Source organism: Sitophilus oryzae, unplaced genomic scaffold, assembly GCF_002938485.1.
Source record: "Sitophilus oryzae breed Bouriz unplaced genomic scaffold, Soryzae_2.0 scaffold_1802_pilon_pilon, whole genome shotgun sequence".
In the NCBI taxonomy this organism is placed as follows: Eukaryota; Metazoa; Arthropoda; class Insecta; order Coleoptera; family Curculionidae; genus Sitophilus; species Sitophilus oryzae.
Window position 1 is genome coordinate 767,326 of NW_022146505.1, and position 23,878 is coordinate 791,203.

The following is a 23,878-nucleotide window of genomic DNA, read 5'->3' on the forward strand; positions in this document are numbered from 1 at the left end:
TTTTTCGAGAGAGACGAATGCATTAAAATCTTTTCGCCCGACGACATAAATTGGATAATAGAGTTAGTGAGCGAGTCTCTATCCATTACCGCCAGAGGGTGGCGGATTTAGGACACCTCCCGTCGTCGAGGACGCGAATTTTTCGACGCGCCAATTTCAAACTTTCATTCGGGAGGCGCGTAACGAAATTACATCCGCGCCGAGGATACATTAATTAAAATCTCATGTTTAATGCAGGATATTGTACATTTAATCCTGGTAATCTGCTTGTGTTTGCCGCGAGTTTCGGCCGCGCACACAAACATCGCGATCTCTTTAAATATTTAGCCACCCTGTATTGATCCGCTTGCTTAGAATCGTATTTTTGGCCCGTGAAATTAACGGCTCGTTCAAATTTCAATTTCGGCCAAAATTACGGCTTTAAAAGTTCAATGGCAGAGTGATATGATTACAGAAATTTTGTAATTATTTTCTATTTTCACTGATATCATGAGTTCACACTTGATAACTGCGCCTTTTTCTTCTTGAAAATTCTAAAGGTGCGTTTAGATTTGAGCACACACGAGTTGAGCGTGAAATTAAATCAGCTCCGTTTAAATTAAAAACATGTTTTTCGACGAATGAAGTGATCCAATTGTGCGCGCACAGCAGAGTTATGTTGGTGAAAATAATGGACGACCAAAGAAATAGTCGCGTCTGCATTCATTGTTATGCACAGCTTAATTATTAAAAGAAGAAAAATCGAAAAAAAAACATCGTCGCTGGTTGGCAAACACAAAATTTTTACAAGTCAGAGATAACTTATTAAACAAATTAGTGTCTGAAGAAGGCATATACAGGGTCCGGCAATAGTGCGTCGGGGATCTGTAGCTCCTAGAATAAAAAACTTGAGAATTTTGTTTAAGTGCAGACCTAAAGTATGTACCAGGATGTATTTCCGGAAAATATTTTAACTTCTACAGGGTGGCTCAAAAAAGTGTGAGTGGATCTGAATGACTTTTTTAAATGGAACACCCTGTATATTATTGCATTTTTGGCTTCCTTTCAGATCATTTTACATAATCCTAAGATATGAGTAAATCTATATCGATAGTTTCAGAGATATTAAAAAATAAATCAAAATATATGTATTTTTCAACTCTTCTTAAAAAAAATATTAAAAATACAAGAACTGTTCTGAAATCAAAACTATATTAGATATTTACTTTAGATGGTTTGTTCTTACTTTGCTATAAATATGGTAATCGTAAATCATACAGGATGTTCAATATTTTACGCCAAACTTTCAAAAATATAAAATAATTTTCTTGTTTTTTTTAAACGGAACACCCTGTATTATTATTTTTTTATTTGGTGGAGAATTAAAAATGAACATTTTTTATTATTTAAAGTATTTCAAAATTTTTGTAGTTTTCCGGATACACGCAGTATTATTTCATATGGCGCTTTCAATGGTAAAATACGAGAGAAAAATCATTGGGTGGCTTTGATAAAATTTACTGTGGAAAATGCCATATGAAATACAAACCAAAGGAATATCTGCGAAACCGTTAAAAATTTTGAAATACTCTAAAGGCAAGAAATGTTCATTTTTTTAATTCTCCATCTAATGAAAAAATAATATACAGGGTGTTCCATTTAAAAAACCAAAGCAAAATTATTTTACATTTTAGAAAGTTGGGCGTAGAATGTTGAACATCCTGTATATTTACGATTTCCATATTTATAACAAAGTAAAGTACCAGACCATCTAAAGTAAATATCTAATATGGCTTTGATTTCAAGAACAGTTCTTGTTATTATTAATACTTTTAAGAAAGGCTGAAAAAATATATAATTTTTATTTATTTATTAATATCTCTGAAATTATTGAAATATATTTATTCATGTCTTAGGATTATGTAAAGTGATCTGAAAGGAAGCCAAAAAATAATATACAGGGTGTTCTATTTAAAAAAGTCATCCCGATCCACTCACACTTTTTTTTGGCTACTCTATAGAGTTAAAATATTTTCCTGAAATACATCCTAGTACATACTTTAGGTTTGCAGTTAAACAAAATTCACAAGTTTTTTTTTTCAATAAAATTGATCTTTTGAGTTTTTCTTGTTCATCAAACGGTTGTCGAGAAAAAAATAAATATACTTATTAAGAGCCCGCCTTAATACGTTTTCTAACAATTTTTTATTTTTTAGATTAATTAAGAAATACCCTGTATATATATATATATCACAGGCAACCAAATAAACTAGTAACCTCTAAAAAATATTTTTCCTACCACTAGCGACATACCGTGTTTTTAGTGTGTACTAAATTATTTTATCAAAATTTCACCATATAAGTTTCCAGGCAATGGTATGTCATTCTATTCAGAGTCATTTTTTATGGAATAAAGTAAAAACATACCGAGGGTGTTATTTAATAATCAAAAGTTGTAGTATAAAAAGGTTTTCACAAAAGGTTTTAAAAAAGGTTTCAAAAAGTTTGGTCACTTCCTATGAAATAGGAAGTGACCAAAAACAATTGAATACGTCAATCAATCCTAATTTATGTAATTAATTAACATACCAAATCTCGTTTAATATCTGAAAAAAAAATAAACAAATTATAGGGGGAGGGGGCACTTTTGACACTCACCAGGTAAATAAAATAATTTTGGATGGAAATTAGGACTCTTCGTCTAGTTGTAAGTTGTAATTATGGAGACAACTTAATACCATGTATTTATTTTAAAAATACAAAATGCAAATATTTATTATATTTTTATTTTTAAATTGTAGTAACAACCCAAAAATACGCTGGTGATTGGAATTATATGTAGGTGTTCTTTAATAGTTTAATTTTTTTTATTTGAGTTCTTATAATAAAAAAGATAAATTTCTATCTTTCTAGTTTGATCTTTACTTCAGCATTTAATATAATCAATAGCAGGGTCTTTCAACGTGCGTTTTGTGACTGTCTCATATTTAACCTAGCGTGTCTCACTTTTTTTTTATGGTTTAAATACCTGGTTAAATATGAGACACTCTTTTTTGCATACTGACTTTTTCAGGGGTACTTTTGGTATATTTAGTTTTGCAATAGTTTCGTTATCACCAAATGCCTTTTATAGAAGAATTACTTTTGTAGCTAAATGGTTGTTACTTTTGTTGCTAATGTTTGTTACTTTTGTTGCTAAAAGTTGTTGTCTCATTTTTATACTAATCTTTATTTTTGCCAGAGTATCACTCTCTAAAATTGCTCCCATTTATTTTGAGCGGGCAGAAATAAAAACAAATTTCAAAACAAACCTTCGAAAATGTATAGAAATTATTCATCAATTGTTTATATCTATCAGAAGACGAACACATATTACATAGTGATTATTAAATAATTATAGCAATACCATATATATTATGAGAGTAAATGTCGTTCGACTTATCCAAACACGCGTCCCACCCAGCAGGAAAACTTTTCACTTCGACAAACTGTGCGCCATCGCCATTAAACGCACCGAGATCAAACGACAAATTTTCCGGTCAAATCGATAATTGCGATCGAGATTTTTTCCTCGGGCCAAACAATGGTCCTAATAAGCGCCCCATTCGTAGAAACGCGCTTAATAATAAGCTGCCATTACACTAACCTCCGACCTCTTGGCTTTACGTGACTAGGAAAAGTAAGGTGGGGTTTTGTTATTAGGAAATGTTAATTGTTCGATCTTTTTGTGTGGTTTTGTTTGTATATTTGGCCGATTTTAGTAATATTAATGATTAATTCGTGTTTAGAGAGGGGAAATAAATGTCGATTTTGAAAACATGTATAACGAGGGTCTCACTATTGGAATTACCTGTACATTTTCTTGGCAGTCGCTGGCAGTCATTGGTAGTCTTACGGAAATCTCCTATAATAATTACATGGCAGTCATAGGCAGTCTTCTTCGCAGTCATTGGCAGTCGCTTGGCAGTAACATTTTTCACCCCTCGCATGTAAATAAGTCTAAACAGAATAATCAAAGCACGTGTGTTTGGAATTTTTGGGTGCGGCTTAACACGACAGAATCGGGCTAAACCTTAGGCAGATTTCTGAAATATAATATATATTTCCTTCACCCACACACCCGCTTTACCCGACCCCTAACAGCGACCAAACAGTACAGCATAATATACTCTTAACTTACGATCTTTGTCCCCGCTAAACACTGATCCCAGTAACATAATTCTTTAAGAGACATATTGAGTTGTTTTGCATCATTTTTGTACTAAAATTTGTTATAGTATAAAAAATGTAATAAAATTTATTTGTAACATTTATCACCAATTACTTGATTTTGGTCTCTGTCCACACAGTAACAAGATCGAAACTTCAGCAACGACTAATTCGATAGACCCCGAAGAGAAAAGAAAATATGACGTCGTCGTTGGAAAAAAGGTGTTTTCCACATGGCGTTGGGGTTTTCAGCTTCCCGTCGAAAATTGCTTAAATGGAATTTGCGGTGTCTGAAAGTTTTATCGGAACGTCTAAAGCGATTAGCTGGAAGGAATGGCCGCGCGAGTCCGACTTACACAAACTTCCAAAGTAGATTTGGCCAGAAACGAGATAACTCCATGTAAGGCAAACCGCGTTAGGATTATCGAGTTTGCGGGACGGATGGCGAAATACTGAGAAAATATTGAAAAATTCCGTGACATTTTTGCCGTTTATTATGACTAGTGTTTAACGAATTATCCGGTTGAAGTACATTAACTTTCAATGTTTTATCACATACTCACAAATATTTAAATCAGGCTGTATTCCATTGCAAAAGCAGGCGAACCAGATCGGTAAAGAGCGGTTCCTGAAAAATATCGGTTTGATACGAAACGGTTTGGTAAAATACTGGAAATGTCAAATGTTGACGTTTTCTAAATTTCAATACCTCTATAATAAAATTTATCTTTTATGCATTTTTAATATACCTATTCCCTGTTTTTTCGTTTGCTTCTTCTTTTCAATGTTGTTTAATATTGAAAAGTACTTTATTAATAAACTGTTAAACGCGTTAGACAGCTCAAGTGAAGATTTGCAGGTCCAATATTAAAACAGATCAATAATAAATAAACAAATCTAATCAATATTCATATTTTTATAGCTTACAAAACATTAATGATTACTTGTCTTGTTTTTCATGTTTTCTTTAAATGTTCCTGATTTTAAGAAACAATGGCTGCATGATAAGTTTAAATGGTCCTAAAAAGTCATTCTATTTAGTTAATGAAATTTATTTACTTCTACTACCTACCTCCATTGCTTTTGGATGTAAATACAAAATTTTTAAAAATTAAGTGAGAATTTCACTCGAACTTCCAATATTTGCTTGATTTCTGTCACATAAATGACATTGATTGACAAACAAAACCATAAAACCAACCTTCTCGCGCTGGTTAGTTTGGTGACAATTATAACTGAATTTTTCAGGAACCGTGTTCCGTAATAAGAAAACTTTCAGGAAACCGATAGAAACGGAACATACAACCATCATAACCAAGGTAAGCAACGGAATACACCCTCAATCATAATAGTTTCGATTGTAACTTTACTTTAGTTAAATATCGCTCACGAAATTACTAGATTGACTAGACCTTATAGATCTATTATGTCAATCTCTCTCGAGTTATAACTCATCATATAGTCCCAGGGCTTTGGCAAAAGTCAGTATTTGAGACGGTTTTACAGAGGGTAGTTCTCCATCTCTAATATCAGTCGTATCAATGTGTATGGCACGGATGGTTGTCATTTCGGCGCACTGCAGTGTTTCCCCATTTTTTCCACAGAATCCGCATTCACCGTTGTTTCTTAGCTTCAATCTACTGAGATGTTCCTTGAGGAGACACTGTCCTGTGACAATCCAAAAATTGTTCTTAAACCAAAGAAAATCTTTGATTTTTCTCAGTCGTAAGTCCTGATAAACTTCTTCGAGTGTCTTAGATCATTGTAGGATTCCTATTCAGTTAGGGATGGAGTCTTCCAAGTTCTTGAGTTCCGCTTTGAATTGGTTTTCACTTAGTTGAGTTGGTTTTCACTATGTTGATCCGTTTCTAACTAGATCGTTTGCTTTTTCATTACCTTCTATTCCTTGGTAAGCTGACACCGAGAGTAGAAGGACTTCTTCTTTGTCTAATTTGCTCAGCTTATCTAGGCATTCTTTGACCAACTTTCAATTGATGGTTACACATTTGATCACTTTTAATGCTGCTTGACTATCAGATAAGGTGGCTATTTCTTGTTTCCTATAGTTACTATCTAAGATAAGTTGTACACCATGAACTACCTAATTATATTATATTGATTATTTATTTATTATTGGATTTATGTTTTTTCGGGTCCCGTTTAATCATTATACCTTTTTTTCACCCCCAAGTTGCCATCTTATAACTTGGATGAGCCGTACTCATCAGCTCTTTTTTTTTAATTTAGTTACTCTCCCACAAAAATGTTTTTTGTGTGAGTTATCTCGTGTTGGCTACTTCCGCAGCTGACCTGGTCGCATTTAGGCAGAATCTACCATTGATACGCTAAGGTTTCTCATTGGTTATTGCTCAACACTGGTACGTTTTTTATAAATGTTTCTAACAGTCAGTAGGTTTTGCCTCCCCGGTAACAGCATTTCTACTGTTGCCAATAGGAGGTAGGATTTACCTTAATAAGTCGTGAATAAAGCCTACAGCAACATGGGGACTAACTGAAAGGAATAAAAGGAAATTAGAGACAACAGAAATGGACGCGATTGGAAGAGCAATGAGAATTTCACGGAGGGATAAGATCAGAAATGAAGACATTAGACAACAGATGGGAATAGAGGGAACAATAGTAAATGATATAGAACAAAAACAATTAATATGGTACGGCCACGTTCAGAGAATGCACAATGAAAGAATTCCAAAACAAGTTATTCATTGGATACCACCTGGTAAACGAAAGAGAGGACGTCTCAAGAAAACATGGATGGAAGGAATAAGAAGGTCGATGAGCGAGAAAAATCTGACCGAAGATCGATGGGAAAATCGCACAGGGTGGAAGTTAGGCATCGGACAACGTCGTAGGACGTTCTGACCCGAATTTGTATATATAAAGCCTACAGCTCTAGAAGATTTTGGGTCTAGGCTGCAAATTGAGAGTTTAGAATCCCATTTGCTCTTTATGTTTCTTTTATTTTCACCTTCACGTTTTTCTCTTACAAATTGGATAAATTTTACTGACAAAGGCTATAACCCAGAAACACCTGTCTCAGGATATAACTTGAAGCGGTCTCTGCCAATATATTCTTTTTCTTGTAGTATGAATGGATTTCTAAATAGTTTACGTATTTTGAGTTAACCACTGTATCAATGAAATATTTTTATCTTTTTCAGATACCAGTTATTCTTACCATCCGGCAATTCACGATGATACTTTCGTTCGGAGAAAGCAAAGGAGAAATAGGACTACGTTTACCCTTCAGCAGGTAAAATAATTACACTCTTTAAATACTATTTAACATACTGACCATTTTGAAATAAATCTTCAGCTGGAAGAGTTGGAGAGTGCGTTTGCTCAAACTCACTATCCTGATGTCTTCACCCGAGAGGATTTAGCTATGAAGATAAATTTAACAGAAGCCAGAGTTCAGGTATGTTATTAAATTATATTTTTCGTACCAGGGGATAAATTAGCCTAAACTCGGTATTGGTTTGGTCACCTACCATTGACTTAACTAAAAATCATTGAACAAAGTAAAAAACATAAATACACAACATTTAAAACAAGTTTAAAACATAAAAAACAAAGCAAACACTAGTAACGAAATTCTAATCATCGTCGAAACATAGAGGACATTCGTATCTTACTTGTTTGGAACCACCGTTGCAATATCCACAATCCCACTTTCCACAGGTGACACACTTGATCCACGCCTTTCCATTTGTGTACTCGGAGTACTGCAGTAAACAAATGGAACATAAAGTGCACGAAAGACATTCATATTGAGGATTCTTGGACCTACCGCACACCTACTTATTCAACAAGAGACGCAACAAATCCAGTCATTGTTGTCAATGTCATCTACGTAGGAACATTTTCAAGTTACCCCCGTTGTCGAAGTTACCCCGTTTTACGGTTTGTATTAAAATTACCGTCTGTCCGTCTGAGTACTCCATCCGGGTACCTCTATCCACGTTTTGTGTTTGGTTCCAATCGACCCATAATTAAGAAAAAACCTGATGATTTCGTTCATTTAGATGCATCGGTTCGAAACGTACCATCCTGTAGCTTGTCCCCAATTATGCCGAAATCGACCCACATTTTTTTCAATATCAAATTCTCACTCCCACCTTGATGAAGATGTAAACGAAACGACATCAACTTTCGGACGTTTCTTACGTCAAAACTTATTGTCACAGTGACATGTGTCGTACACAGTAAAGTTGGCCTTGGTCAAATCTATCGACATACCAAATTTCATTTAAATCATACGATTTTTTCGCCATTGATGGGAATTCACAGTACACGAAACGTCGCGTCGTCAAAATATAATTGAGGCTTTTCGAGCCCCATCTACATTCCGAGTTTCCTCTCCCAGCTCATATAGGGTCCAAGTCACTACACTACAAAGACCCATCTCAACTTCCTCATTGGATTACCACTCTTTCGATCGTTACCATTTTTCGTCTCACGTGTCATCTTAATAGCTCGTGTGACACGGCTTTGAATTTTTACTCCGAGCGTATGTAAAGAAGTTTCACTTCAAAAATGTTTACTCGAAAACGATCTATAATATTATAACGATCTACGTAAATTCAGCTAACGATCTTCATGACATTGAAACAGAAACATTTTTGTGATCATTAAGCCTTTTTATTTTTAATCTACTGTAGCGCCATTGTCGCCCTCTTCAACAAACACTCGCACCAACAAAGAAATCCAAATACTACAAACAATTCTCCGTCTCCGTTCGGAGAGCACGAGAAAACGAATTGTTTAATAACTGAAGAGGTGCTCGCATATGGCGAGAACTAAAACAAACTGACGTAGGGCACAAAGCGAGTGGACGGCTGGCGAGAAGGGCGCGAGGCGTGACGAGAGTAATTGCGTCCAGAGAGGCTCATTAACCGGCACTAATTGCCGCTGCAATCTAATACAAGGCCCGGTGAGAACACCTAGCGATGGCCCCGGGAGCCTACCTTTCCGGCTGGAACTACTTCTGAAATTTACGAGATTTGTAGGGTTATCATACCAGCACGTGTTTCTTGTTGGTTGCTGTTTAGGGCTTTTCCTTTTCACTTCTCTATTTATTTTCTGTGGAAATTTGCTTATTATATTATAGTAATTGAATTTTCACCTTTTTATCGTTAAAAAGTAATAGTTATTTTTTATACAAGACGATAAAATGGTATTTTATCGTCGATCGAAAAGGTTAATTCACGAGCGATGAAATCGCGAGTGAATTAATTTCGGGAGGCGATAATGCAATTTTATTGTCGTGTTTAAAACAATATTTTTTTCCATAGCGAGTTACGTTTTAAAAAATATTCAGAAATTATTATTTCAAGGAATTTATTAAGAGTAGAAAAAATATTGTGCTGGGTTGGCGTTGGTTTCAATGTAATTTGAAAAATAAATAAAGCTGTCTCTTTAGTTGTCAGTTTTGAGTCAATATTTTTTAATTCTCTTTCGTGTCGATTGCTGATTGAATTGGAGTCAGATATGGCTCAAAACGAAATAAGTAAATTACCAACAGATATTCAGGCTGAGGCGACAAATGCCATATCCAAACTACTTCCATTTAAATCCCGAATAAATTATGAAAAGAAATACAAAAATTTTCAAAAATGGAAGCAATTAAAAAACGTGCGAGAAGAAATACAGTTTTTAACATATCCTCGCTGTTAAAGTATCATTTAATCTACCATTTCGGGTTAAAGTACTATTTTGATAGATATAAGGCAATTTTAACAGTTGCTATGGAAAAAAAAGTATTTTAGGTAACCGTCTTCTTTCTGCTGCTAAAGCCGTGTACAGGCTTTTAAAAAAATCGTGTATGCACTATGTGTGCATATTTGAAGTGAAACTTCTTCTTATTTCCGTCTGTCTGTCTGTCTGTCTGCCCATCTGTCAGTCTGAACACTCCATTCGGGTACCTTTATCCATGTGCCCAGTTTGGTTCCAATCGACCCATAATTAAGAAAAATACTCATGATTTCGTCCATTTAGAGGCATCGGTTCGAAACGTCGAGAGCATCATTCTGTAGCCTATTCCCAATTATGCCGAAATCGATCCACATTTTTTTCAATATCAAATCCTTAGTCCCACCCTGATTAAGATGTAAACGAAACGTCGCACACTGGTCGATTTTCGTCGAAACGTGGGAAAAAATATTTTGCAACAAGAAAATAACCTGAACGTTAAAAATATATGTTTCTAGTGTTTTTTAATCAATCTGGTCAAAAAATTTTAGCATACACAGGGTGTTCACAGTTAAATGGACCCCTCCTAATTAATAACTTTTTAATTTGACGTTTGGGAAAAAAGTGTTCAACATAAAAGTTTAATGGTTCAATGGGTTTTATTAAAAAAATATTTTCACTTATATTCATTTTGGTTACACAGGCTTCAAAATTCATAAAACCAAAACTAAAACTTGATCCAAAATAAAAAAAAACTAAAATTATTTTAGAATTTTCAAAATTTTGGCAGGGCGCCATTTTGTTTGGGAAACTGAGAGTGATTTTAATTAATTTAATTTAAAATTTGGTCATATATTAGGAATGAAAAGACCTTTCAATTAAGATATTACCACATTACTTAACTTTTTTTTCAAAATGGCGTCCTGTTATCTTTTTGACATTTAACATAAAAAAATATGTCAAAAGATAGTCGCTTTGGTATTATATGTGTATGCAATATTATAACGCCATATACAACATGGGTTTAAAAAATAAAAGAGGGTCCTCATTATTTACTTGTACAGTGTGTTTTACAGTTTATGACAAAATACGCAAATATGCGCAAAAAAACTTTTTACAGCCTATAAGGTAGATAATTATATAAGGAGGAAAAAATATATTTATAATGGGAAATGAGCGGAACAGTAATAAAATCGATTTAAAACTACGTAAAATCGTGAAAAATAAATGCGAAAGTACATTCTCCATTTCTTTGCATAATTCTTTATCCAAAACCAACAATAAAATGAACCAATAAAAAGTACATATTTTTACTTAAATATTAAATACATACCTCCAGAATTATCATTCATGGTAAAAAACACTTTTCCAAAATTACAGGATACTAAAAACCGTAATAACAATTTAAAAAATTATGTTTAATGTTTATTAACACAATGGGTATTTCAAGTGACAGTTTGTTTTGAAATTGTTGTCAAGTAACAAGACGACACTTTTTCAACTTTTTTTCATAGCCAACTTGTTTTTTGGTGTTTTGCCTGTGCATTCGAAACATTTCTGATAGGGTAATTTGAATCTAGTTTTTATTACTTTTTGCCACATTTCGCCGAAACTCGACCAGCTTGCGTCGTATCCAACTCTGCAGGGTGGTGTGTAACGTCGCTCACATAGCCTATACCCACCAAGTTTGGTTGCAATCGGACGACATCAACTTTTAACGCTTTTTATATCAACTTTTCATGTGTAACTAAATGTCACAGTGACACGTGTCGTACACGGTAAAGTTGGCCTTGGTCCAATCTGTCGCCATACATTTTTTTTAAATCGGACGATTTTTTGATTTGATTCATTGTGCCAAACTTTCTAATATATAAAATAATTAATTTTGCTTCGTTTTTTTTAAATGGAACACCTTGTATATTATTTCTTCAATAGATGGAGAATTGTATATCTCTATACTCATATCTGTGAAATTTAATTCTCATATCTGTGAAACCATTAAAACTTTTGAAATACATAATAAATGGCGTAGAATTTTGAACATCCTGTATGATTTAAGATTACGATTTTTATAGCAAAATAAGTCTAGACTATTTAAAGTAAATACCTAATATAGTTTTGATTTCAGGACAGTTCTTGTATTTGTTACAATTTTTTAAGGAAGGTTGAAAAATATATAATATTTTTTATTTATTTATTAATATCTCTGAAACCATTGAAATATATTTACTCATATCTTGGGATTATGTAAAGTAGTCTGAAAGGAAGCCAAAAATGCAATAATATACAGGGTGTTTCATTTAAAAAATCATCCCGATCCACTCACACTTTTTTGAGCCACCCTATAGAAGTTAAAATATTTTTCTGAAATACATCCTAGTACATACTTTAGGTTTGCACTTAAACAAAATTCCCAAGTTATTTATTTTAGGAGCTACAGATGCCCGACCATAGACTTAAAATAAAATATAGACTGAGCATCTCATTCATAAATAGCTGGAACATGCGGTCAGACACTGTCTTGTTATTGTTGTGTTATTGTTTTAGGTTATAACGAGTGCGACACGAGCGATAGATAGGTTGTCTCTGTCGTAACGGTCGTTCCCTGACGACTCTGCCGAGAAACAAACACTGTCTTTCGTTTCTCAAGTACACCTGAACTCTCCGTATCATAGCCGGGTAATTTTTTTATTTTAATGAAGCTATAAGTAAATTAAAAATATATCGTATTTAAACGTTTTTATATTTTATTAAGATTTAGGACAGGTTTTTTACATAAAAGTTTAGAAAAAACGTCTTAGAGTCCGAAAAGGATAAACATAATAAAATACACGTTATAGAAGAAATTTTATAATCGAAATTACGTAATTTTTGAAATTAATAATAAATTATTAATTTTAGTCAAACATTTACAACCCCTAATATTAATCAAAACCGGATCTATTCCACAGATATAATAGAATCGGCGACAGGGAGAGAAAAAAAAATGATTGTTGTAATTTTTTTTCTAGTTAAGTGATGTCTTATTATGTAAATTAGAGAAAACATAAATCTGTTCCATTAAAGCAAGGAAGGTGATAGGAAGTGGATAAAATAAAAACTACATTTATTTAACTCGGTACTGTCTTTATTATACCGGGTGCGGCTCAAAAGTGGCTCATCCCCATAATTTTTTTATATTTTCAAATAAAAAAACAAGATTTAGTATGTTAGTATATGAAATAAATTAGGATTGATTGACGCATTCAATTGTTTTTGGTCACTTCCTGTGTCACCGGAAATGACTATAACTTTTAATTTTTAAACGGCACCCTCGGTATATTTCTACTTTATTCGATAGAAAATGACACTCTGAATAGAATGAAATATCATATGTCAACTTTTGACATTTTCGCATATGGTTTAATTGTAATTGTAACACGCGGTTCATAACGACAATTTGACTCGAAATACCAAGTGTGTGGTATCAATATATTCATAAAAAAATGCTTTTTCCAAATATGCTAATGAGTCACCCTTGTTCCATTTGAAAAAATTGACATATGTATGATTAAAATACGATTTGTACATCTTTTAACCGGCCTAGACAAGACACGAAACCTATTAGACGATCAAAACTATTTTTCCAAGGCTCCTTGATTAAAACTTAGTGGATTGAAAAAACTGGATTGAAATTTAAAATAGGATATGTTTTAAGCGACAATGTCAAAAGTTGACATATGATATGTCATTCTATTCAGAGTGTCATTTTTTATCGAATAAAGTCGCAATATACCGAGGGTGCCTTTAAAAATAAAAAAGATGTAATCATTTCGGTAAAACAGGAAGAGACCAAAAACAATTGAATACGTCAATAAATCCTAATTTATGTCATATACCTACTAACATACAAATCTGTTTTTTATCTGAAAAATAAAAAAGTTATAAGGTTAGCCACTTTTGAGACGACCCGGTATATTAAAAAATATTGTTTCATAATGTAATATCATTTTAAAATTCTTGTACGTTATTTTAGATTCTGAAGATAATTTTAGAATAAACCGGAATATATTTTTAATAAAAACATTATTAATTTTAACAGGGTTATAATTATGATTTTGTTACAATGTAAGTAAGTAAATAATGTAATGTAAAAGAAAAAATTCAGATTTTACATTTTACTAAAATATTATCTAAATAAGCGCCTTTCTACAACAACGCCACTGACTGCCAATGGGTAAATTGAGAGTTGCCTACCGGTCCAAAGTCGTTTCAAGACTTAAATGGATTATTTAAGTCAAATTTCTTGCAAATTTGGCACTGGCGAACCATATTTTATAGTTCCTGAACAGAAAAAGTCAATAAAATAAACACTTAAGGACTACAAGCTAAGAGAATGCGTTAATACAGCCGGGGAGATAGCGGCAACAAAGCTTTACCGCACACGTGCGACACGTACTACAAGGTAATAAATGAATGAATAGGCTCCCTCGCCTCTAATCGGTGTTGTCATATTGTAAAGAACTTATCCTTATTAAACAGTATCCGACTTATAATTTAGTAGTATAAGGACTATTTAATACATCTATGGAATATTAAAACCTACTTTATTAAACTGTAGTATTAATATCTCAATATATGTGTATAACAAGAAAAAAAATATTGATAATATTAAAGACGTGACAACATAGGCTGGATGAGGAAGGCTCGGTCGACTGTACCCAGAGGTAAACATGTGTACAAAAAAGGTTGTTTGTCCGCGTTGGGATGTAAATAGTGTAGTCTATATTTTAGTTTAAGTCTATGTGCCCGACGCACTGTTGCCGTACCCTGTATACTTTCGATAGAATCGCTTACGTATTAGGTAATGAAATAAACATCACGAATCATACAAACATTACCAATCTCAATATCCCATTATATTCCAACAACGTACAACGACAAAACGAGAAACGCTCCTCGAATCGACATTTCAAGCAAACAATCGTCAAACAAAACGCCTCCCCATTGTGCGAAATCCGTCGATGCCTGCGAATCGAGTATGAATGTAGTAGAGGGTGCGAACGACCAGCAGCGTTAATAGAATAAGCGCGTACCCTCTCGTTCTGACAATGGTCGCGGGGTGTCGCTGCTTGCGCGCTCGTTAGCCGCTCGTTAGAGACAAATGAGAGTCGGGCCCACCCCCTCGCCCTCCTGCTCCTAAATCGGCCGACGGTGCGCTGCCTGCTGGGGTGTCCTTAATTAAGCCCTTATTTATACTTGTGCGCGGAATTGCCTTGCTATGATTGTCCGACCGGAAAATTTGTTGTTATTCGATTGGAGCGCGGTGGACGAAATTGGCTGTTAAATGCGATTACGGGGCGTTTGGGCTGATGTTGAGAGCAATGAGTCAGGATATGTTGTAGATATACATATAAATAAGGTAATATGTTGAATTTGGAAACTAGAGTTACATAAATATACGTCATATAACTTATAACATATTAGTAAAATGAACGAACTTTTAAGATACAGATGTGGCTCACATTTATAGATTTCGTACCCATTTTGTTCCTGAAAAGTTTCCATAATTTATTTAATATTCCGTCAAATATGAAAACATAACATTACTTTATTGTTTGGATTTTGTTCTGCAGTTTTTGCATTTAAGCATTCTTCAGGTTTTTATAGTACGATAATTAAAAAAGCAGAAGGAAAGACAAATAGTGAGTAATAAATACAGATATTTTTCTTATGCGATTTTATAATTATTTATTATATGCATTTGTAAAATCGCTATTTTTGGGGTTTACTCAACCGAGTCTCACAATGCAAATTCACCTCAAATATCCATTTAGTTGGTCATTGGCAAGCACTCTCTCATTGTACATGAAAATAACAAAACAAACATTTACTGATCTGGATAAAATTGATAGTTAAATAGTAATACTCACCCGGGGGTACTCCGCCCCCTAGCCACTGACATCACTGATATTCTTTTCAATATATCCCATTCCATATCTTCCATCTAATTCAAATATTATTCGGATCTATTGGTTAATAATCTTCAACAACTAGCTAGTGTCACCTGAAATAGTATAAGAGCTTCCACCGGACGCAAATCTGCCGCTAAACAGATTCGCATCCCAATCGATGAGGCTAATTGGGTTCCTCACGCAACGCCCCATCGTGTCAATCGAGAAGCAAGAGAGACCTCAAACTCTCAAGACCATCCTCGAAGGAACGAGGTCACAAGAGGTCTACTTCCATAGTCAAAAGACTCGCTACTTCCAAATGTCAGTTCTGTGACAAAACACAACACTACACAGCCGGCCGGCCTATCAACTACTGACTGACCTGCCGCGCGCCGGCATGCTAAGCCTCCTCTTACATCAGAATTTTACCTAATCACAAATATTTACATCGCTTGCCAATGAATCGTACTATTTTCTCTAATCGACTTTCAAATAGAGTGTTTTAGCATTACTAGATAAATAAATAGAGAGTTCCGAAGGAAGGCATACTCTTTATTAGAATAGTGAATAAATAAAAGCATTATTATAACAAACTTATTTTCCAAGTTTTACACATTACAGAGATGATTTGTTTTAAGAATAAATGTAATAACAGCCGAATAAATGTAATAACAACTCATACCCAACAGGAGACCGAAGAAAAATGTTACCAGCAAACGTTTTTTTCTCTTTTTTCCACAATGGAATACATGTTTCTATGTTTTAATTGTGTTATGATAAGTAAATAAAAATTTTTTTTATTATTTTGACCACAAATTTGGATTGGCGTTGTCGAAAGGGAACTAAGCAGTTCGAAATTTCTACACAGATAGCGCTAAATCGAAGCATATTGGAAACAAGGCTTCCATTTGTTGTCCATTTATTTTCGAAACACGTGTTTTTCTCTTTTTCGACACAAATAGGATATAATGTAGATGATTTGTGTCCGACTCCATGTTAATTTTATAAAATAATGAATTAAATTCCGCCATGTTGGCTAGTGATAGCGTTTTTAACTAAAAATAAATGTTTTATCGTCTGTTGAGCCTTTAAACTCATAAGAACGCGTTCTACTGACATTGATTTATATATTTTTATTTTGAGAACGACGATATAGAAATAAAAATAAAAATATATATTTCAAACAAAAATTTGAATTTTGAAGCAAATATTACAAATAATGATATATATATATATATATATATATATATATATATATATATATATATATATATATATATATATATATATATATATATATATATATATATATATATATATATATATATATATATATATATATATATATAGAAGGGCATTAAAAATATGAAAATACATTATTAAATTAAACGATGCATTTGCTTTTGCCAGACATTTTTTGTGCGAGAAAACCTCGGAGAAAACCTAAAAACAAAGATTTCAAGACAAAAAAATTATGACCGAGGTCGACATTGTTGATGGTTGTTTGCATTTTGAAATCCACACACAGACATGGACTATTTTAGTTTGGTATATTGTTTCTTTACATTTAGAAACAGTGGCTGCTGAAAACGGGAACGTCTTGGACACAAATTGCAGAATATGTTTCGAAACATTTCCTCTAAAAGTTTTGATTCCATCGATACATTTCAGGAAACGGCTAGTGCCACCCCGTTACACACATATGTAATAAAGTCATGTAAAATAAAGTCAAGAAACAGACACAATTATTAGAAACAATACCTAAAATGTGTCCAAAAATGCTACTTGGGTGGATGTATACAATTACATATGTTGTACTTTAAGATAATTCTAGAACTGTACAAAATTACAAGAAATTATTCTTCTTTTCAGCCACGAGCAATATAAAACTACACTTAAATATAAATTTACGAATTTGGTTCCGAACAATTTTATAAAGTCTTATTCTCATCTAAAATATGTTGGCCGCATTCAGCTCCCAGTCTGAATTTATCATAAGATGGAACGCGGAAGAAGATAAATGGCGGTCGAGATAACTGGCGGAAAAATACAAGCAATAAAAACAGGAGGGATTATTTTGAATAGACATGCGTTTGTGTGTGGCATATATATGGGAAAATAAGAAGGGGAGTGGCTTTCTTAGAGGGCGAATATAAAGTGAATTTCGAGACGAGTTTACGGGAACGTTCTAGTCAATTTTCGGAGAGTGAGATGGATTTCCTTATTTCCAAGAAGCATTATTATTGAAGGCATTTAGTATGTAATACTATTCAATATTGTTGTAAATTGCTGTTGGCATTTTGTGACGACTTTTCTGTCGTTACCCAAATAGAATGAAAAAAGAATCCGTTGCTCAGGGTTAGAGGAAAGCTGGGTTCGTAGGTAAGGCTTCTGACTCACAGCGACTTTCTAATGTTGTTAAATATTAAAATAAAAAAATGATAATATATAGGCTGCAGAGATTTTAATATTGATGTTAAGAATTCAAATAGGTATGGTCAAAGACAGTGAAAAGGGCGCCACTTACTTTGTTTATGAGAGTGGTAAAGTAAGAAACCAAAAAGAAAAATACGATATCACAAGATAGCTAAAATAAAGTAATCAACAACATTAAGGGTCTATAATGTTTATCAGGAATAAAAGTCAGAAATAACTATCCTACATTAAACATTTATTGAAAACGAACACAAGTATCATCAATTAGTCACAGTGATGCCAATTTTTAAATAGATTTGAATTTAGTAACTGTATTCTTTGAACTAAGTAAGCTACTTAATAAAAACAGGTGAAATTTATGTATGTCTCAATACGATGATGTTTCGAAACATGTAGTGTACAAAAACCTTTAAAATGAATACGTGTTAATAATTTTCATATAAAATATCATAGCTAAGTATGAGTGTACTGTACGAATCAAATTATAACTTATAACGTTAAATTAAAAATAATTTTGACTACAATATGTGGGATAAATAGTGATAATTTACCAGGTTATTAAATCTGTTGCCTCAAAAATTATAAAATAAAAGCGTACCTTGTGTATCAAACTTAAGACTTATCTGTACATAGTTTCTTATGATGTAAACAGGTAGTTAGGTATTCTCCAGACTAACAGAAGTGGATGCAGATGACTATGGCAGGAGAAGTCTTCGATATCAGCCAAAAGAAACGATTGTAATGTCAGGAACACTGTCTTAAGGTCTGCATAGGTCCATACAAAATAAAAGTGGGTGAAACATACAATAATTACTGCGTTATTACTGCATACCATGTGGTAATTACTGAGTACCATGTGGTAGTTACTGTGTACCATGTGGTAGTTACTGAGTACTATGTGGTAGTTACTCAATAAATAAAAAATAGTTCTCAGGACAGATACTCAATAAAAGAAACAACTTACGGTCTGAAAATCAGCTTTACATAAATATATTCAAACCATATGCCGATCCAAACCAGTAATTAAATACTCAAATAAACGAAATAAAAAACGGAAATAAGGTGATCATTCCAAGAAGAAACCAAACAAATACGATCTATACTCTGGATTGCATACTTTACAAGGTTTTCAAATTTCCAAATCGGATACCCATGCAATGGAAATCGAAAAGTGGATTCAGAGTGCTTTTCACTGGAAAATTTGGACACTGGACGCCGACACACGCGTTTTCTTCAGATCCAAATTCCCAGAAAAAAAAAAGATATCATATGATCGAAATCATTAGAACAGAAAATCGCAATCCACAGCGAAGTGAGATTTGGACAAGTGAAATGCAATTAAGGAAGTTTGGCATATAGCGAATAGATGGCGCTAATAAACAAGACAAGTGAACTGTAATAAATGAAGTTTAACAGCTAGCAAATAGATGCGCTAATAAAAATTAAATATCGAGACAAGTGAGCTGTAACAAATGGAGTTTGGTATCTTTGGCATCTAGCAAATAGATGGCGCCAATACTAAGAAATTTAAAGTCGAAAAAAGAATTTTAAATTCAATTTTATTAAAGGAAATAAAAAATGCTACAATTTTGGACTTAAATCAAAAAAATAAACAAAAGCGGTAATGATTAGAATGTTGATTGACGGAAACAGTACTGGGAGAATTGACAGCTCAGGACCTTGAAACGCCCTCAAAAGGAAAATTCCACTTCTCCAACTCCCAGTGGATGACATGACCAAGAATGTACAATTTTGAGAAACACCCCACTTAGCAATAAAAAGGAAGAGAGAAACATTTGCTCAGCAGGTAAAAGACCATATCGTATACTGATGCTTACAAAAAAGTACGGACAGGGATAGGAGGATTTGGGCAGCAAACTAAATACTCCGAACCAATGGGCACCTACCCCAGCATCTTACAGGCAGAAATATACGTTATCCGAAGATGCGTACAACTTATCTTGGATAGGAACTAACGGAAACAAGAAATAACCATCTTATGCGATAGTCAAGCAACATTAAAAGCGATCAACTCAGTAACCATCAATTCGAAGTTGGTCAGAGAATGCCTAGAGAAGCTAAACAAATTTGATAAAGGCAATAAAGTCCTCCTACTCTTGCATTATCCTCTATTACATTAAAGGATAGAAGGCAATGAAAAAGCAAAAGATCAAGCTGGAAAATGTGCGAACACTCTACTAACTGGACCAAAACCGTTCTGCTTCCCAAGTGGAAACCAACTCAAAGCGGAACCGAAGAACCTGGAAACTCCACCCGTAACCTAGAATGGGAATTCTGCAATGGCCTATGACACACTCAAAAAAGTTTCCCAGGACTTAAGACGGAGAAAAATTAAAGATTTTCTTTGACCTTAACCTTCTCAAGTCCTCTTCAACATCCTTTTTCCATCTGGTTCTTGGTCTACCCCTCCTTCACCTATTTCACGTTTTATTATCATACTAGGAATGCTTGCTTCAGCCATTCTTTCAAAGTCCCAGCCATATCAGTCTTTGTGCTCTTGCTACTCCTGTTATACTCGGTATCCGATATAGTTGCTTTAATTCTTCATTTGTTCTTTGGTCCATATGTTGTCTATCTTCTTTCCTCCAAAAATCGTCCTCAGTATTTTTCTTTCTTAAATCTCTAGCCCCGAACTTTCCGTTGCATTGAACGTACACGTTTCACATGCATACAGCACTATTGATCGTATCATTGTTTGGTACATTCTGATTTTTAAACTTCTTACTCTTAATAATGTTCTGTAGTGCGCTAACACATCTATTTCCTGCCATTATTCTTTCCACAATTTCCTGAGTTACATTTGGTTTCCTTAGAAATACGGTTCCTAGATATGTGAATGTATCTATTTCCTCAAACTTGTATGGTTTCCCTCTCTCAGAAACTATTTGTAAACATCTTCCCTTCTCCAAAATCCCTATCTGACCACTCCATAAACTTCGTTTTCTTTTAATAAGATCTTGATCTTCTAGTGTTTCGGTGACCGACATCAGCTCTTTCCGATTTCTTTCTAAGATAACTAAATCATTTGCAAAAGCTAAGCATTATTGTCTTTCTGTATACAGAAGGCCATCTTTGTTGATTCCCGCATCTTTTATAACATTATATAATATACAGGGTAGCCCATCGAAAACGTTCCGCAAGGCATAACGGCCAGGGTAATTTTTTTTTCAGAAAATTAAAAAACAACCTCTATTAATTCTCAACCCTCTAAGCGGGGGTGTCATCCCCCAAATTTTTTCAAATGGGAAGGGGGTCAAGTGGTACCGCAATGAAAAGAGCTTTGTATTCTCTATACTTTCCCGCTTCGTTTTTGAAAATCGGTCGAGTCATTGAGAAAATATAAAGGAATGAAATTTGAAAATTTTATTTAAACATTTATCAGAGTAACGATAAGGATAAATTCCTTCGACCAGTTTGCAGTTTTTTCTTATTATTTCTAGATGTTTACGCATTTTTTCCCTTGCCAGAAGGTTGAACGATCAGGTGCGGTAATTACTAGATAGCTGTTCTGTGACTTGTGCGTTGAAGCGGTTGAAGTTCTTTTCAATATCGTTAAACTTTTTAACAATTATGGTGTACTCACTTACAGAAAGAGTAGAAATAATCGAACTTTATTTTAAAAATAATGAATGTGGCAATCGGGCTGCGCCGATATTCAATGAACGTCATCCTGACAAACACCTTTATGGCAAAATTTTTCGCGAGTTAGTAGCAAAATTTCGCGAAACTGGTTTCGTTATGAATAAAAAGACCCAGAGGGAAAATCCTGTAGTAAATGAAGCTATGGAGGTATTCGTATTGGGCGAAGTTGCCATGGATAGTACGCTAAGTACAAGAAAATTAGCCAATGAGACCGGCGTGAATCGTACAAGTGTCCAACGGATATTAAAAAAACACAAGTTCCACCCGTACAAAATTCAGTTGGTACTCAACGAAGACGATTTTGATCGTCGTTTGCAATTTTGTGAAACTATGAGTGAACGAGTGGCGAATGATAATAATTTCCTATTTAATGTGTGTTTTTCGGATGAGTGTACTTTCTTTTTCAACGGTGTAGTTAATCGGCACAACTGTCGATACTGGGCTCAGGACAACCCCATGGTTTTTCACGAGGTGCACACCCAAAACCCTCAGAAATTGAACGTGTGGGCTGGTATTTTTGGAAATTCTATTGTGGGTCCTTTTTTTCTTCCTGGAAATCTAACAGGTGATATGTACTTGGATTTACTGGAAAATACCATCGACCCAGCCCTAACTGACATCATAGAGAACAATCCTGGATACGTTGAAGCGGAACTAATATTTCAACAAGACGGTGCGTCTCCACATTACTCTCAAAATGTGCGTAATTATTTAAACAATAACTTTCCCGGTCGGTGGATAGGACGAAGGGGTGCAGTTGAGTGGCCTCTTCGGTCACCCGACTTGACTCCTTTAGACTTTTTTCTATGGGGACACATAAAAAGTAAAGTGTATAGCACTCCACCCGCCTCATTAGAAGACCTGCGAAGACGAATTATTGATGTTTGTCGCGAAGTGACCCCGCAAGTTCTTCAGAATGTTCGAGAACGGTTTGAAAATAATTTGTATTACTGTATGGAGGTTGGCGGGCAACATTTTCAGCATTTGCTTCATTAATTAGGTAAGTTTTTTTTAATTAATTCAATTTATGCGTTTTTTTGCAAAAAATACTTTTCAAATTTCAATCCTTCATATTTTCAAAATGACTCGACCGATTTTTAAAAACGAAGCCGGGAAATATAGAGAATAGAAAGCCCTTTTCATTGCGGCGCCACTTGTTGCCAAAAAGTTGGGGGATGACACCCTCGCTTAGAGGGTTGAAGATTTTGCAATCATTTTTAGGGCAAAAGTTGTCCCCATCAAAAAAAAAATTGACGTGTTTTTGGATTTTTTGAAAAAACAAATACCCTGGCCGTTATGCCTTGCGGAACGTTTTCGATGGGCCACCCTATATATTATATATTATTAATCATGTTTAAAAACTGCAGTAAAGTACTAAGTCTGGCTAGTTATTCAAAAACTTTCTATAACAATACAAAAGATGAAATATATCTAGATATATAAAATATTATTTATAATATCCGACGTATATCAATTTTTGCCATTTAGACCACATTAAAGTTTACGACAACGCTCCAGCATGATCACAATCCTCCCGGATTCGTCCACGTCGTAGCAAGCTAAGCACGCGTCCTGCTCTCCTGCCGAGCGCTGAGGCGGTGTCGGGTTACCGCCGCCCTTAAAACGAACAGAGGCAATCGGAATAATGCGACCTGACTGGTGCAACCCCGTTTTAACCCCTGCAGATGGGATGCTTTGAGAGCGTTTATGGGGTTTTCATATAGATAGAATTTTAGTGGAGTCTATAATATGAACTTTATTATGATTTACATCCTTTGATGTATTAAAACTCTATTAAATTAGAAATATAGTCATTTTGAAACGTTTTACTTTAGTATTTTGGATATAGCCCTTTACACACTCAGATGCAAAAAAACGCAAAGGAAAAAATTTTCGTCAAATTTAAAATTTTATATTTTTAGCCCTATTTTCATGATTTTTTTGAT

At 34.1% G+C, this 23,878-nt stretch overlaps 1 protein-coding gene across 1 annotated transcript in view; it reads left to right on the forward strand.

Moving 5' to 3' along the window:
* Positions 1-23,878, forward strand: part of LOC115883030 (dorsal root ganglia homeobox protein-like) — a 141,454-nt gene that overhangs the window by 22,925 nt on the left and 94,651 nt on the right. Inside the window, exons 3-4 of the mRNA XM_030901306.1 lie at positions 7,371-7,462; positions 7,526-7,627. Coding sequence (XP_030757166.1) covers positions 7,371-7,462; positions 7,526-7,627 — 194 coding nt within the window. The remainder of the gene's footprint in view (positions 1-7,370; positions 7,463-7,525; positions 7,628-23,878) is intronic.